Below are 19,577 nucleotides of genomic sequence, written 5' to 3' on the forward strand. Positions count from 1 at the left end.
TATTCACGCCTGTGTCTCAGTACCACATTCATCTATTTACCCCTGTGTCTCTATACCATACACATCTATTTACCCTGTGTCTATATAAAAAATACATCTATTTACACCTGTGTCTCAATACCAAATCCCTCTATTTACTCCTGTGTCCCTATACCAAATGCATTTATCTACCTCTGTGTCTCTATACCAAAGACATCTACTTACCCCTGTGTCTCTATACCATAGACATCTATTTACCCTGTGTCTCTATACCAAACACATCTATTTACCACCGTGTCTTTACACAAAATACATCTATTCACCCCTGTGTCTCAATACGACATTCATCTATTTACCCCTGTGTCTCTATACCATATTCATCTATCTATCCCTGTGTCTCTTTACAAAATACATCTATTTACCCCTGTGTCTCTATACAAAACACATCTATTTACCCCTGTGTCTCAATACCAAATTCATCTATTTACCCCTGTGTCCCTATACCAAATACATCTATTCACGCCTGTGTCTCAATACCACATTCATCTATTTACCCCTATGTCTCTATACCATATTAATCTATCTACCCCTGTGTCCCTATACCAAATACATCTATGTACCTCTGTGTCTCTATACCAAAGACATCTACTTACCCCTGTGTCTCTATACCATAGACATCTATTTACCCTGTGTCTCTATACCAAATACATCCATTTACCCCTGTGTCCCTATACCAAATACATCTATGTACCTCTGTGTCTCTATACCAAAGACATCTTCTTACCCCTATGTCTCTATACCATACACATCTATTTACCCTGTGTCTCTATACCAAATACATCTATTTACCCCTGTGTCTCTATACAAAATACATCTATTCACACCTGTGTCTCAATACCACATTCATCTATTTACCCCTGTGTCTCTATACCATATTAAGCTATCTACCCCTGTGTCTCTATACAAAATACATCTATTTACCCCTGTGTCTCTATACAAAACACATCTATTTACCCCTGTGTCTCAATACCAAATTCATCTATTTACCCCTGTGTCCCTATACCAAATACATCTATGTACCCCTCTGTCTCTCTACCAAATACATCTATTTACCCCTATGTCTCTATACAAAATACATCTATTCACACCTGTGTCTCAATACCAAATCCCTCTATTTACTCCTGTGTCCCTATACCAAATACATCTATGTACCTCTGTGTCTCCATACCAAAGACATCTACTTACCCCTGTGTCTCTATACCATACACATCTATTTACCCTGTGTCTCTATACCAAATGCATCTATTTACCCCTGTGTCTCTATACAAAATACATCTATTCACGCCTGTGTCTCAATACGAAATTCATCTATTTACCCCTGTGTCTCTATACCATATTCATCTACCTATCCCTGTGTCTCTATACAAAATACATCTATTTACCCCTGTGTCTCTATACAAAACACATCTATTTACCCCTGTGTCTCAATACCAAATTCATCTATTTATCCCTGTGTCCCTATACCAAATACATTTATGTACCACTGTGCCTCTATACCAAAGACATCTACTTACCCCTGTGTCTCTATACCATAGACATCTATTTACCCTGTGTCTCTATACCAAATACATCTATTTACCCCTGTGTCTCTATACAAAATACATCTATCCACGCCTGTGTCACAATACCACATTCATCTATTTACCCCTGTGTCTCTATACCATATTAATCTATCTACCCCTGTGTCTCTATACCAAATACACCTATTTACCCCTGTGTCTCTATACAAAACACATCTAATTACCCCTATGTCTCAATACCAAATTCATCTATTTACCCCTGTGTCCCTATACCAAATACATCTATTTACACCTGTGTCTGTATACCAAATTCATCTAATTACCCCTATGTCTCTATACAAAATACATCTATTCACACCTGTGTCTCAATACCAACCTCTATTTACTCCTCCTGTGTCCCTATACCAAATACATCTATGTACATCTGTGTCTCTATACCAAAGACATCTACTTACCCTGTGTCTCTATACCATACACATCTATTTACTCCTGTGTCTCTATACCAAATACATCTATTTACCCCTGTGTCTCTATACAAAAAATACATCTATTCACGCCTGTGTCTCAATACCACATTCATCTATTTACCCCTGTGTCTCTATACCATATTAATCTATTTACCCCTGTGTCTCTAAACAAAATACATCTATTTACCCCTTTGTCTCTATACAAAACACATCTATTTACCCCTGTGTCTCAATACCAAATTCATCTATTTACCCCTGTGTCCCTATACCAAATACATCTATGTACCCTTGTGTCTCTATACCAAATACATCTATTTACCCCTATGTCTATATAAAAAATACATCTATTTACACCTGTGTCTCAATACCAAATCCCTCTATTTACTCCTGTGTCCCTATACCAAATACATTTATGTACCTCTGTGTCTCTATACCAAAGACATCTACTTACCCCTGTGTCTCTATACTATAGACATCTATTTACCCTGTGTCTCTATACCAAATACATCTATTTATCACCGTGTCTTTACACAAAATACATCTATTCACCCCTGTGTCTCAATACGACATTCATCTACTTACCCCTGTGTCTCTATACCATATTCATCTATCTATCCCTGTGTCTCTTTACAAAATACATCTATTTACCCCTGTGTCTCTATACAAAACACATCTATTTACCCCTGTGTCTCAATACCAAATTCATCTATTTACCCCTGTGTCCCTATACCAAATACATTTATGTACCTCTGTGTCTCTATACCAAAGACATCTACTTACCCCTGTGTCTCTATACCATAGACATCTATTTACCCTGTGTCTCTATGCCAAATACATCTATTCACGCCTGTGTCTCAATACCAAATTCATCTATTTACCCCTGTGTCCCTATACCAAATACATCTATTTACACCTGTGTCTCTATACCACATTCATCTAATTACCCCTATGTCTCTATACAAAATACATCTATTCACACCTGTGTCTCAATACCAAATCCCTCTATTTACTCCTGTGTCCCTATACCAAATACATCTATGTACATCTGTGTCTCTATACCAAAGACATCTACTTACCCTGTGTCTCTATACCATACACATCTATTTACCCTGTGTCTCTATACCAAATACATCTATTTACCCCTGTGTCTCTATACAAAATACATCTATTCACGCCTGTGTCTCAATACCACATTCATCTATTTACCCCTGTGTCTCTATACCATATTAATCTATTTACCCCTGTGTCTCTAAACAAAATACATCTATTTACCCCTGTGCCTCTATACAAAACACATCTATTTACCCCTGTGTCTCAATACCAAATTCATCTATTTACCCCTGTGTCCCTATACCAAATACATCTATGTACCCTTGTGTCTCTATACCAAATACATCTATTTACCCCTATGTCTATATAAAAAATACATCTATTTACACCTGTGTCTCAATACCAAATCCCTCTATTTACTCCTGTGTCCCTATACCAAATACATTTATGTACCTCTGTGTCTCTATACCAAAGACATCTACTTACCCCTGTGTCTCTATACTATAGACATCTATTTACCCTGTGTCTCTATACCAAATACATCTATTTATCACCGTGTCTTTACACAAAATACATCTATTCACCCCTGTGTCTCAATACGACATTCATCTATTTACCCCTGTGTCTCTATACCATATTCATCTATCTATCCCTGTGTCTCTATACAAAATACATCTATTTACCCCTGTGTCTCTATACAAAACACATCTATTTACCCCTGTGTCTCAATACCAAATTCATCTATTTACCCCTGTGTCCCTATACCAAATACATCTATGTACCTCTGTGTCTCTATACCAAAGACATCTACTTACCCCTGTGTCTCTATACCATAGACATCTATCTACCCTGTGTCTCTATACCAAATACATCTATTTACCCCTGTGTCTCTATAGAAAATACATCTATTCACGCCTGTGTCTCAGTACCACATTCATCTATTTACCCCTGTGTCTCTATACCATACACATCTATTTACCCTGTGTCTCTATGCAAAATACATCTATTTACACCTGTGTCTCAATACCAAATCCCTCTATTTACTCCTGTGTCCCTATACCAAATACATTTATCTACCTCTGTGTCTCTATACCAAAGACATCTACTTACCCCTGTGTCTCTATACCATAGACATCTATTTACCCTGTGTCTCTATACCAAATACATCTATTTATCACCGTGTCTTTACACAAAATACATCTATTCACCCCTGTGTCTCAATACGACATTCATCTATTTACCCCTGTGTCTCTATACCATATTCATCTATCTATCCCTGTGTCTCTTTACAAAATACATCTATTTACCCCTGTGTCTCTATACAAAACACATCTATTTACCCCTGTGTCTCAATACCAAATTCATCTATTTACCCCTGTGTCCCTATACCAAATACATCTATGTACCTCTGTGTCTCTATACCAAAGACATCTACTTACCCCTGTGTCTCTATACCATAGACATCTATTTACCCTGTGTCTCTATGCCAAATACATCTATTCACGCCTGTGTCTCAATACCAAATTCATCTATTTACCCCTGTGTCTCTATACCATATTAATCTATTTACCCCTCTGTCTCTAAACAAAATACATCTATTTACCACTGTGTCTCTATACAAAACACATCTATTTACCCCTGTGTCTCAATACCAAATTCATCTATTTACCCCTGTGTCCCTATACCAAATAAATCTATGTATCCCTGTGTCTCTATACCAAATACATCTATTTACCACTATGTCTCTCTCTTTTACAAAATACATCTATTTTACACCTGTGTCTCTATACCAAACCTCTATTTACTCCTGTGTCCCTATACCAAATACATTTATGTACCTCTGTGTCTCTATACCAAAGACATCTACTTACCCTGTGTCTCTATACCATAGCCATCTATTTACCCTGTGTGTCTCTATACCAAATACATCTATTTACCACCGTGTCTTTACACAAAATACATCTATTCACCAATGTGTCTCAATACGACATTCATCTATTTACCCCTGTGTCTCTATACCATATTCATCTATCTATCCCTGTGTCTCTATACAAAATACATCTATTTACCCCTGTGTCTCTATACAAAACACATCTATTTACCCCTGTGTCTCAATACCAAATTCATCTATTTACCCCTGTGTCCCTATACCAAATACATCTATGTACCTCTGTGTCTCTATACCAAAGACATCTACTTACCCCTGTGTCTCTATACCATAGACATCTATTTACCCTGTGTCTCTATACCAAATACATCAATTACCCCTGTGTCTCTATAGAAAATACATCTATTCACGCCTGTGTCTCAGTACCACATTCATCTATTTACCCCTGTGTCTCTATACCATATTAATCTATCTACCCCTGTGTATCTATACAAAATATATCTATTTACCCCTGTGTCTCTATACCAAATACATCTATTTACCCCTATGTCTCTATACAAAATACATCTTTTCACACCTGTTTCTCAATACCAAATCCCTCTATTTACTCCTGTGTCCCTATACCAAATACATCTATGTACCTTTGTGTCTCTATACCAAAGACATCTACTTACCCCTGTGTCTCTATACCATAGGCATTTATTTACCCCTGTGTCTCTATACCACATTCATCTATTTACCCTTGTGTCTCTATACAAAATACATCTATTCCCCCCTGTGTCTCAATACCACATTCATCTATTTACCCTTGTGTCTCTATACAAAATACATCTATTCACCCCTGTGTCTCAATACCACATTCATCTATTTACCCCTGTGTCTCTATACCATATTCATCTATCTACCCCTGTGTCTCTGTACAAAATACATCTATTTACCCCTGTGTCTCTATACAAAACACATCTATTTACCCCTGTGTCTCAATACCAAATTCCTCTATTTACCCCTGTGTCCCTATACCAATTACATCTATTTACCCCTGTCTCTCTATACCAAATACATCTATTTACCCCTATGTCTCTACACCAGACATCTATTTACCCCTATGTCCCTATACCAAATACATCTGTTTACCACTGTGTCTCTGTACCAAATACATCTATTTACCCCTGTGTCTCTACACCAAGGCATCTATTTACCCCTATGTCCCTATACCAAATACATCTATTTACCACTGTGTCTCTATACCAAATACATCTATTTACCCCTGTGTCTCTACACCAAAGACATCTATTTACCCCTGTGTCCCTATACCAATTACATCTATTTACCCCTTTGTCTCTATACCAAATAGATCCATTTACCCCTTTGTCTCTATACCAAATACATCTGTTTACCCCTGTGTCCCTATACCAAATACATCTATTTACCGCCGCGTCTCTACACCAAATACATCTATTTACCACTGTGTGTCTATACCAAATGAATCTATTTACCCCTGTGTCTCTATACCATATTAATCTATTTACCCCTGTGTCTCTAAACAAAATACATCTATTTACCCCTGTGTCTCTATACAAAACACATCTATTTACCCCTGTGTCTCAATACCAAATTCATCTATTTACCCCTGTGTCCCTATACCAAATACATCTATGTACCCTTGTGTCTCTATACCAAATACATCTATTTACCCCTATGTCTATATAAAAAATACATCTATTTACACCTGTGTCTCAATACCAAATCCCTCTATTTACTCCTTTGTCACTATACCAAATACATTTATGTACCTCTGTGTCTCTATACCAAAGACATCTACTTACCCCCTGTGTCTCTATACTATAGACATCTATTTACCCTGTGTCTCTATACCAAATACATCTATTTATCACCGTGTCTTTACACAAAATACATCTATTCACCCCTGTGTCTCAATACGACATTCATCTATTTACCCCTGTGTCTCTATACCATATTCATCTATCTATCCCTGTGTCTCTATACAAAATACATCTATTTACCCCTGTGTCTCTATACAAAACACATCTATTTACCCCTGTGTCTCAATACCAAATTCATCTATTTACCCCTGTGTCCCTATACCAAATACATCTATGTACCTCTGTGTCTCTATACCAAAGACATCTACTTACCCCTGTGTCTCTATACCATAGACATCTATCTACCCTGTGTCTCTATACCAAATACATCTATTTACCCCTGTGTCTCTATAGAAAATACATCTATTCACGCCTGTGTCTCAGTACCACATTCATCTATTTACCCCTGTGTCTCTATACCATATTCATCTATCTATCCCTGTGTCCCTATACCAAATACATCTATTTACCCCTGTGTCTCTATACAAAACACATCTATTTACCCCTGTGTCTAAATACCAAATTCATCTGTTTACCCCTGTGTCCCTATACCAAATACATCTATGTACCTCTGTGTCTCTATACCAAAGACATCTACTTACCCCTGTGTCTCTATACCATAGACATCTATTTACCCTGTGTCTCTATGCCAAATACATCTATTCACCCCTATGTCTCAATACCAAATTCATCTATTTACCCCTGTGTCTCTATACCATATTAATCTATTTACCCCTCTGTCTCTAAACAAAATACATCTATTTACCACTGTGTCTCTATACAAAACACATCTATTTACCCCTGTGTCTCAATACCAAATTCATCTATTTACCCCTGTGTCCCTATACCAAATAAATCTATGTACCCCTGTGTCTCTATACCAAATACATCTATTTACCCTATGTCTCTTTACAAAATACATCTATTTACACCTGTGTCTCTATACCAAATCCCTCTATTTACTCCTGTGTCCCTATAACAAATACATTTATGTACCTCTGTGTCTCTATACCAAAGACATCTACTTACCCCTGTGTCTCTATATCATAGCCATCTATTTACCCTGTGTCTCTATACCAAATACATCTATTTACCACCGTGTCTTTACACAAAATACATCTATTCACCAATGTGTCTCAATACGACATTCATCTATTTACCCCTGTGTCTCTATACCATATTCATCTATCTATCCCTGTGTCTCTATACAAAATACATCTATTTACCCCTGTGTCTCTATACAAAACACATCTATTTACCCCCGTGTCTCAATACCAAATTCATCTATTTACCCCTGTGTCCCTATACCAAATACATCTATGTACCTCTGTGTCTCTATACCAAAGACATCTACTTACCCCTGTGTCTCTATACCATTGACATCTATTTACCCTGTGTCTCTATAACAAATACATCTATTTACCCCTGTGTCTCTATAGAAAATACATCTATTCACGCCTGTGTCTCAGTACCACATTCATCTATTTACCCCTGTGTCTCTATACCAACGATATCTACTTACCCCTGTGTCTCTATACCATAGGCATTTATTTACCCTGTGTCTCTATACCACATTCATCTATTTACCCCTGTGTCTCTATACCATATTCATCTATCTATCCCTGTGTCTCTATACAAAATACATCTATTTACCCCTGTGTCTCTATACAAAACACATCTATTTACCCCTGTGTCTCTATACCAAATTCATCTATTTACCCCTGTGTCCCTATACCAAATACATCTATGTACCTCTGTGTCTCTATACCAAAGACATCTACCTACCCCTGTGTCTCTATACCATAGACATATATTTACCCTGTGTATCTATACCAAATACATCTATTTACCCCTGTGTCTCTATAGAAAATACATCTATTCACGCCTGTGTCTCAGTACCACATTCATCTATTTACCCCTGTGTCTCTATACCATATTAATCTATCTACCCCTGTGTCTCTATACAAAATACATCTATTTACCCCTGGGTCTCTATACCAAATACATCTATTTACCCCTATGTCTCTATACAAAATACATCTTTTCACACCTGTGTCTCAATACCAAATCCCTCTATTTACTCCTGTGTCCCTATACCAAATACATCTATGTACCTTTGTGTCTCTATACCAAAGACATCTACTTACCCCTGTGTCTCTATACCATAGGCATTTATTTACCCTGTGTCTCTATACCACATTCATCTATTTACCCTTGTGTCTCTATACAAAATACATCTATTCCCCCCTGTGTCTCAATACCACATTCATCTATTTACCCCTGTGTCTCTATACAAAATACATCTATTCACCCCTGTGTCTCTATACCAAATTCATCTATTTACCCCTGTGTCTCTATACCATATTCATCTATCTACCCCTGTGTCTCTATACCAAATACATCTATTTACCCCTGTGTCTCTATACCAAATACATCTATTTATTTACCCTGTGTCTCTATACCAAATACATCTATTTACCCCTGTGTCTCTATACCAAATACATCTATTTACCCCTGTGTCTCTATACCAAATACATCTATTTACCCCTGTGTCTCTATACCAAATACATCTATTTACCACTGTGTCTCTATACCAAATACATCTATTTACCCCTGTGTCTCTACACCAAGACATCTATTTACCCCTGTGTCCCTATACCAAATACATCTATTTACCACTGTGTCTCTATACCAAATACATCTATTTACCCCTGTGTTCTCTATACCAAAGACATCTATTTACCCCTATGTCCCTATACCAAATACATCTATTTACCCCTGTGTCTCTATACCAAATACATCCATTTACCCCTGTGTCTCTATACCAAATACATCTATTTACCCCTGTGTCCCTATACCAAATACATCTATTTACCCTGTGTCTCTATACCAAATACATCTATTTACCACTGTGTCTCTATACCAAATACATCTATTTACCCCTGTGTCTCTATACCAAATTCACCTATTTACCCTGTGTCCCTATACCAAATACATCTATTGACCCCTGTGTCTCTATACCAAATACATCTATTTACCCCTGTGTCTCTGTACCAAATACATCTATTTACCACTGTGTCCCAATACCAAATACATCTATTTACCCCTGTGTCTCTATACCAAATACATCTATTTACCCCTGTGTCTCTATACCAAATCCATCTATTTACCCCTGTGTATCTATACCAAATTCATCTATTTACCTCTGTGTCTCTATACCAAATACATCTATTTACCCCTTTGTCTCTGTACCGAAATACATCTATTTACCCCTATGTCTCTATACCAAATGCATCTGTTTACCCCTGTGTCTATATACCAAAACCATCTATTTTCCACTGTGTCTTTATACCAAAGCCAACTATTTACATCTGTATGTCTATACCAAAGCCATCTATGTACTTCTTAGTCTGTGTACCAAGGACATCTATTTACTCCTGTATGAAGCCCATTTCTGGTGTCCCCCGCCGTGGTATTGCTGGGATATTGCTAAAAGCGGGGTAAACCCCAACTCACTCACACATGAGCATGAATGCTCCATTGCAAAAAAGAATGCCCGCCTTTCCATGTGGGTTACATGGAAAGGCGGGCACAGGGAAGCAACTATATACCTATTCAGATAGCGTCACAGCTACCCAGTAATATATACTACGGATACATGAACATTCATGTAATCGTGTGTAGATTAAAGAAGGGTTCTATCGTATCACATGTGTCACCGGTATGTTGGCTATGTAGGAGTCCTGAAATACACAGTTTTGTACGTTAAACGGTGAATTATAATTAATTTACAACTGAAAAATATGATGATCATAAAACATCCTCTTTCATATCTACAGCTACAAATACTACACTATCTACAACTACAACCACCACTACCACTACATGCATGTATGTATATATATTATTTTTAATATTAAGGAATTTTATCATCCAAAACTGTGTTCCACAGAAGATATTGCTTGTATGAGATCATACGATATGTCCTAGGAGATATCATTTTGACAGTAGATTTTGTACAATGCCCCGACAATGCTATGACGTCAGGAACTTGATGACGTCATAATGCTATGACATCGATGCACTGCAAGTGTAATGGCAGTACCGTGTTCACAGATGTACATTTTTCACTGAAAGCTAAACAAGAGTGATTGTCGATGATAAACAGAATCTCACCAAATATATCAACACTCGTTAATAAAAGTAAAAATATCCTCGGCAAGCCTCGGATATTTGTAACTTTATCAACTCGTGGTGATATATTTGATATCAAAAGACACTCGGGTGAGATTCTCTATATATTATTAATATGAAGGAATTTTATCATCCAAAACTGTGTTCCACAGGAGATATTGATTGTGTGAGATCATACGATATCTCCTAGAGAATATCTTTTTGATAGTAAATTTTGTACAATGCCCTGACATGTTTTAGTCGTTATATCACTGACTACGAGCAAACTCGCACACTAGTTTCTACAGCACGTTAACTCATTTCTAAACAGACTTTCGTCCTAAAACAAACAATAATGACGAACTACAATAGTTATCACGGAATCACCATAATAGTGTCTACAGATTTGAATTGAATCACATACCTCAAGTTGATTGAGTATTTTTTCAATAGGTACTGCAAAATCTGGAAGGCCCTCAAAATCTACAGAAATGTGAAAAAATGTACACGATGGGTTTCTACGCTATTCTTTTCATTCATTGCTTTCGGTTTTGATGAATTTTTGATAATCCACCCTAGGGAAATGAGTTCGTTAAACTCAGTTTAAGGAGAGTGAATGGGTACCAGGTGGGATAAGGCACATGACTGTTAACCTTTATTAACACAGAGTGGACTCTGTTAGCCTTCTAGCGCCTTACAGGCAGCTTGGGTTAACTGAAGTTATCATGTCGTACAACTTCGAGCATGCACGTGATACTTATCATTATTATTTTCATTATCAAATACGTCTCTTTTGAGGGTGTGACCGCCTCCGTGGTGTAGTGGTTAGAGCATCCGCCCGGAGAGCGGAAGGTCGTGGGTTCGATCCCCGACCGCGTCATACCAAAAGAAGTTAAAATATGGTACTTGTTGGTCCCTGCCTGGCGCTCGGCATTAATGGGTACAACAAGGACTGGTCGGCTCATTAAAATTTGGACACAGTTCACTATTTGTTACGAGGGAGGAGTGCAGAGAAAGGGACAGCCAGGTTTGCGAGAAGCACGTGCACAAGTGCCCACCAAGTTATTGATTCATCAGCCTGTGCTGTGCCGTCTCCATCCTTTCTCGCACACCTGGTTGTCCCTTTCTCTGCACTCCTCCCTCGTAACAAATAGTGAACTGTGTCCAAATTTTAATGATAGTTTCTTAAAGAACGTTTTTGGTCGAGTCCGGAAAATTTTCAAACATAAGAAAGCTGTTGGGTATTAGTAAATGATAAACATGTGTACTATTTATATTTATGTGGCAATTTTGTACAACGATAAAATTTGCAATTCATCGGTCCGTTTCTGACTCAAACGCACTGTAGCTATAAATCAATTGCCACTGAAGCAGATTCACGAAAAACAGACTTCGAATTTCATGGCAGTTGACATAAGCACATTCCAGTGTAATAATATTACATGACTCCACGATCGTTAATGTTGACGGACGCACGCACGGACTCGCTCGCACACTTACGTCTTCTTCCTAAAGCCTTGGCCATACTTGCAGTACAGGACAAGGAGGAGGATCACGATGACCGCTGCCACGGACAGTCCTACAGAAAGTCCTACTTGATCACCTGTCAAAGAACAGTGACATTCTTAAACTTGATTAATTTCATTAACTGGCGCCCATGAAAACATCCAAACAAAATCAAGTGACCATACCACATTTGTGAAATTGTATGGTACTAACAGCACTTCACCATCTCCTGGCAACGGGCATTTTGTAATTGCATGCATTTCATGAAATGGCGTCGGTGAAAATGAAATACAATCAAGTTGATTGTATTGTTTTCAACCATATTACAACTTGCATGGCAATATTTGTACACTCAGAGGCTGGAAAACTCCCCTAAGTTATTGTTAGTAATCCTGTGAATGATTTCTAAAGAAATACCATTAGGCATTTATGGTGACGTTTCCAGGACAACAATAAAGTCATAGACCGTAACGATCCAACGTCAAGACAAATGGAATTCAAACACGTGATTCCGACAGAACCCCGTGCCATACCTTGTAACAAAGGTGTATCTCTGAGAACAGTTTGTCGACCGAGGCATCTGTACAAGCCACCCAGCCTGAGTGCAATTTTCTGAAGTCAGAACATCGACCTCGACATCTTCAGGCAATGATTACAATGGGTAGTACGATAGTTGACAATAGCCATTTTATCGTTGAGTTGCCTTTCTTTCACATCGAGCTGATGGCAGGACAAGCGTCCGCCGGCGAGGTGAACGTTACATCAGGTGTACTGTGAGGGCATTGTTTTTGGGGTGGGGCATGATGATCGTGGGGTGCAGCAGGTACATGATTGTGAGTGAGAGGAACCTGAATGCTGTGAGTTACAGTGAGTGAGTGAGAATGGTTTTGCGCCGCTTGTAGCAATATTCCAGCAATATCACGGCAGAGGACATCAGAAATGGACTTCACACCCTGTACCCATGTGCTGTGAGTTACAGAGACGATATGTTACAAATGGCCGCTTACCCTTTTTGCAACAAAATGGCTGTAGGGAGGCGTTTCATCACGATAGCGTTATACGACATATTGATCGAGTTGATCAGGACAATGTTAATGCATCACTCTGGCCCAATCAATCCCCTGATTTGTCACCCATGGAACAGATTCAGGATGAAACGGAGCGACGTGTACAACGTCATTCGAATCCTCCAATGAAGCTGGATGAACTTCGCCATATCCTTCCTCGGAATGATCACCAGGATTTCCATTGATATGGTGCAAGTGCTACGCCCGCATCAATGCACACGGTGGATACACTCACTACTGGTCGTGTAAACTTGCTTGTGGACCCCCTCTTGTGCTGTGTCCTATGTACGTATGCATGCTATAACAGTTCCTCAACGTCACCATACTTTGAAACATTTATCGTTCCACACAATAACATTTCATTCGCGGCATGGAAGTTTAACACCTATTCTGTTTGCTGTTAGAACCGCCTCCGTGCTGTTCGCTCGTTCGATCCCCGGCCGCCTAATACCAAAAGACGTTACAATATTGTACTTGTTGTTCCCTCCCTGCCTGTTGGTTTCTGCCGCGGGCTTATTTTCTCAACCTCGGGGTCGGTTTTGATCTTTCACATCATATATCCCGTTGAGTAGGTTTTTCGAACAAAATAACTGGCTAATTACTGAGTGAGTTAATATTTAATGTCGCATCGGTAATATTTCAGTCATATCGTGACGAGGCTAAAAACTGAAACACACTGTAGAAATGTCAGTTCACCAGTCAGTGGATCCGTGCGATTTCGTATGTAGCGCCTAACTTCCCCGGGACTTTATCTAACTTATAGAATAGACTTTACGATAGAAGAAAAAAAGTTGTACCTACCAGTATCACAGTCAGTCCCGTAGTAGGAGTCTACACATCCAGACACACAGGATGACCCCAGCTGACAATATCCTCCATCACAACCACCTGGACATGCTGTACAGTTACCTCCTGGACTGTCACATAGTATGTTGCACCCAATGCCAGAATATCCTGGCACACAACACTCAGTGCAGTTACCGCTACCGTGTTCTGAGGGCCCACATTTGTTATTCCTACAGTTCCTGCTGCAGGTAGACCTACATTGCCGATCATAATACCCAGTGTCATACTCAGTGAGGCAATCCCCCGTCTCTCTGTCACAGTCTGAACAGTGATGGGTGTAACGGCATTGAACGGCTGAAAGTAATTGTGAAGATTTTATTTAATTGTTTCGTGAAATGTGAATATAGAGTTTATTCTTGAACAAAACCACAACATACTTAACTATAGGAAATGAGTTACAAAGTCCGTACTATCTGAACACCTCCATGTACAGGGTGGACGCTATTCCTCAGAAAGATCAGCAATACTTGCAAGACATTAACATACGGTATGGTTCTGTTAGAAAAGATACACAATCTTTCTACCTGTATGCTTACTAAGAATGCATAATAATATACTCACATCTGTAGTTGTGAAGATTAACAATACTGTTTAACTCAACAAACATACTGACGTCAAAAGTAGACACCAGGTGTTTCGGATTTCATAAACCCAAACAAACAAAATATTTGAATAGTATTTTTGCAACTTGACTACACTGTTTATGACTTTGATGGCACAGTAGAAATACTTTTCTCAATAGTAACGTTGTTTTCTTAAAAATAATCCCAAATGCCCACGTGTGAATTTTTTATAGGTTGGTTTACAGTCCTCTATCAACAGCGCCACGAGGATGACGTAATCTCAGAGGTTTCATGAAAGTGAACAAGCTGGGAAAATAACTCAACATTAAACATGCACAACTATTTTCTGACAATAATATTTTTTAAATAAGCTACAAATGTTATCACTGGCAGGAATGATTTTTTCTAGTTCAAAATCACGTGACAGTAATTAATCTTTTTTGATTGGACAGATGAAACCGCACACTGAAGATGATTAAACAACAACATTTGAACCTTCCTATAGCGGGGACTCCTCAGTGTAGGGAATAGATAGGAAAGTGTGGGGTTCGAATATGTGCTCCGCTCCCTCCTCCTCCTCCCCACCCTCCCCCGTCAGTACACGATTGTACCAGCTAGTCAGTACACATTGTTTTAATAGGGAACATAATAATACTATATTTCTGATCTCCCATCTATTTGTCAATAGCTCTTTCATTGTTATTGCAATGTCTTGTTCCTAATTATCTTGACTAAATTTATAGTATGAATATTAACAAATGGAAATACAATATTAGCAATACAATAAATTGTTTACCTTCTGTAGCCATTACTAAGCATGCTGTCCACACTATCACCCAAGCAGTCATTCTGTTCACTGAAACAAATAATAAAGTCAAATTAATCAAACAGAACCAATTAAGAAGTGACATTATTAAAAAAAACTTTACTGTTAATATCCAAAAGGAAATATTGTGATTAAAATCACAACAAAAACATAGAGGCAAAGAGGACTTACAGTCTGTTTGCAGTGAAAACGTACCGATGAATTTCAATTTAAACAAAAAAGTAAATCAAATAAAATGAAATTACGATTGCGATTCCTCATAAGTTTACCTTGCCAAATTAATATTTTAATCTGAGGATTTTATTCAACTTAGGATAAAAGTTGATCAAAAAACGATCATAGTTTAAAATCGCTATTATTGGTTTGTATTACAAGGGGTTATACACATTAAATGAAACACCGGGAACAAATAGTGTTGGTCTTTGTCAACGCTCATCACATACCGCACGTGCATTTGTTTCACTGTTCCAACTACTGTCCTAGCCCACTTGTGGAATCTAGTGATCTCTTCACATTTACAAAATATGTATTGTGTGATTATGGAATCTACAAAATATGGTTTATTTATGTTATAAGCATTTTTCAAGGATCACAAAACCTGGATACCCTGGTATGAAGGCTTGCACGCCAATGAACCTGCACAAAGTGAAAGTGAAAAGATAATTAATGTATCAACTTTTACAACAACAGGTACTTACGATATAATCGGTCTTCGATATGTAATCCTGGTGATACTGTATGGAGATGCGAGGGTTTGGAGCAAGACCTGTTACAATAAGAACACACTCTACATCTATCACCCTTCACAATTACATTAAACGTCCGCTCAAGGTCCTGTTGCTCTCAGATCAGGAAGATGAAAACTTCAACAGTCACGTGAAAAGAAGGACATATTTCATGTAGCATTTTTTACGAAACCACATGCTACATATTCTTAGCGTCATATTAAATTTTATTCGAAGAAACGATCTGCAAAATACGGAAGCGTAGTAGGGCCACGGTGAAAATATTTTTTGGTCTTACTATCTCCTACGTAGTACTTAATATCTCCTACGTAGGACTTAGTATCTCCTACGTAGGACTTAGTATCTCCTACGTAGGACATAGTATCTCCTACGCAGGACTTAGTATCTCCTACGTAGGACATAGTATCTCCTACGTAGGACTTAGTATCTCCTACGTAGGAGATACGTAGGACTTAGTATCTCCTACGTAGGACATAGTATTTCCTGTAGGAGATGATCGATATACGTTTATATGGAGTAATCTGAAACGGTCGACTGAAAGCCCCAGACACGCACACAATCTCCTGTTTCACTGTTTCAGTCACTGTAAGAGTCTACAGTCATTCGTTTCATTCACTATTAGAGTCTACAGTTATGTGTTTCATTTACTGTTAGAGTCAGAATATGAATATTCACTGACTCACATTTCGACTATCTAACGTCCTGCATAGCCAAACATTTCTCAACTTAATAACCATCCTTAAAAAGGATATATTAAGTCCTACGTAACAGATACTAAGTCCTACGTAGGAGATAGTAAGTCCTACGTAGGAGATAGTAAATCCTACGTAGGAGATATTAAGTCCTACGTAGGCGATAGTAAGTCCTACGTAGGAGATAGTAAGTCCTACGTAGGAGATACTAAGTCCTACGCAGGCGATAGTAAGTCCTACGTAGGAGATTCTAAGTCCTACGTAGGAGATATAAAGTCCTACGCAGGCGATAGTAAGTCCTACGTAGGAGATTCAAGTCCTACGTAGGAGATATTAAGTCCTACGTAGGAGATAGTGACCCCCAAAAATATTTTCGCCGTGGCCCTACTACGTTTCCGTAGCAAAACATACTTTATCAGTTAAAAATATTTTAAAATAGGTTTCTACCATCTTAATGCAAAAATGTCTGCGAATATATAGCCAGTGAGATTGAAACCATCGTCACACGTCAACTGAAGGGCAGTGGTGTTGACAGTTAACCTTATAAAGTGGGATTTAACTTCCCAAAAATGCATTGGGTTGTCGTTTTCGTTTGAGGGTGTACTGGTTTGTCGGGGTGTCAAGGTGTACTGGTTTGTCTGGGTGTCAAGGTGTACAGGGTTGTCGATGTATCTTGGTGTACTCGGTTCTCGATGTATTTTGGTGTAGTCTGTTGATTACCTATAATGGTGAAGAGACTGGGAGATGTATCTTGGTGTACTCGGTTCTCGATGTATTTTGGTGTAGTCTGTTGATTACCTATAATGGTGAAGAGACTGTGAGATGTATCTTGGTGTACTCGGTTCTCGATGTATTTTGGTGTAGTCTGTTGATTACCTATAATGGTGAAGAGACTGGGAGATGTATCTTGGTGTACTCGGTTCTCGATGTATTTTGGTGTAGTCTGTTGATTACCTATAATGGTGAAGAGACTGGGAGATGTATCTTGGTGTACTCGGTTCTCGATGTATTTTGGTGTAGTCGGTTGATTACCTATAATGGTGAAGAGACTGGGAGATGTATCTTGGTGTACTCGGTTCTCGATGTATTTTGGTGTAGTCGGTTGATTACCTATAATGGTGAAGAGACTGGCAGATGTATCTTGGTGTACTCGGTTCTCGATGTATTTTGGTGTAGTCGGTTGATTACCTATAATGGTGAAGAGACTGGGAGATGTATCTTGGTGTACTCGGTTCTCGATGTATTTTGGTGTAGTCGGCTGATTACCTATAAAGGTGAAGAGACTGGGAGATGTATCCAAGTGAACAGGGTTGTTGATGTATCTTGGGGCACATGATTGTCACTGTATCTAGGGCACAGGGACGTAGGAGGAAGTCGGGAAAAGGGTTGTCGCTGTATCTAGGGAACAGGGTTGTCACTGCATCTAGGGGCACAGGGTTGTCACTGTATCTAGGAGCAAAGGGTTGTCACTGTATCTAAGGGTACAGGGTTGTCACTGTATCTAGGAGCAAAGGGTTGTCACTGTATCTAGGGGCACAGGGTTGTTACTGTATCTAGGGAACAGGGTTGTCACTGTATCTAGGAGCACAGGGTTGTCAATGTATCTAGGGGCACAGGATTGTCGGTGTATCTAGGGGCACAGGGTTGTCACTGTATCTATGGGCACAGGGTTGTTGGTTAATCTAGGAACACAGGGTAGTCACTGTATCTAGGGGCACAGGGTTGTCACTGTATCTAGGGCACAGGGTTGTCACTGTATCTAGGGCACAGGGTTGTCACTGTATCTAGAGCACAGGGTTGTCACTGTATCTAGGGGCACAGGGTTGTCACTGTATGTAGGGCACAGGGTTGTTACTATATCTAGGGCACAGGGTTGTCACTGTATCTAGGGCACAGGGTTGTCACTGTATCTAGGGCACAGGGTTGTCACTGTATCTAGGGCACAGGGTTGTCACTATATTTATGGACAGAGGGTTGTCGGTGTATCTAGGAACACATGGTTGTCACTGTATGTATGGGCACAGGGTTGTCGGTGTATCTAGGAACACAGGGTAGTCACTGCATCTAGGGGCACAGGGTTGCCACTGTATCTAGGAACACAGGGTATTCACTGTATCTAGGGGCACAGGGTTGTCACTGTATCTAGGGCACAGGGTTGTCACTGTATCTAGGGCACAGGGTTGTCACTGTTTCTAGGACACAGGGTTGTCACTGTATCTAGAGCACAGGGTTGTCACTGTATCTAGGAGCACAGAGTTGTCACTGTATCTAGGGCACAGGGTTGTTACTATATCTAGGGCACAGGGTTGTC

The 19,577-nt window shown here is 39.0% G+C and overlaps 1 protein-coding gene across 1 annotated transcript in view; it reads right to left on the bottom strand.

The window, feature by feature from the left end:
* Positions 1 to 16,587, bottom strand: part of LOC124264519 (multiple epidermal growth factor-like domains protein 11) — a 43,499-nt gene extending 26,912 nt beyond the window's left edge. The window contains exons 1-2 of the mRNA XM_046699260.1: positions 16,527 to 16,587; positions 15,799 to 15,858 (exon numbers count right to left, since the gene is read on the bottom strand). Coding sequence (XP_046555216.1) covers positions 15,799 to 15,850 — 52 coding nt within the window. The 5' untranslated portion in view covers positions 15,851 to 15,858; positions 16,527 to 16,587. The remainder of the gene's footprint in view (positions 1 to 15,798; positions 15,859 to 16,526) is intronic.
* Positions 16,588 to 19,577: the final 2,990 nt, after the last annotated feature.

This window comes from Haliotis rubra, unplaced genomic scaffold (genome assembly GCF_003918875.1).
Source record: "Haliotis rubra isolate DU_JTF1 unplaced genomic scaffold, ASM391887v1 Scf929, whole genome shotgun sequence".
In the NCBI taxonomy this organism is placed as follows: Eukaryota; Metazoa; Mollusca; class Gastropoda; order Lepetellida; family Haliotidae; genus Haliotis; species Haliotis rubra.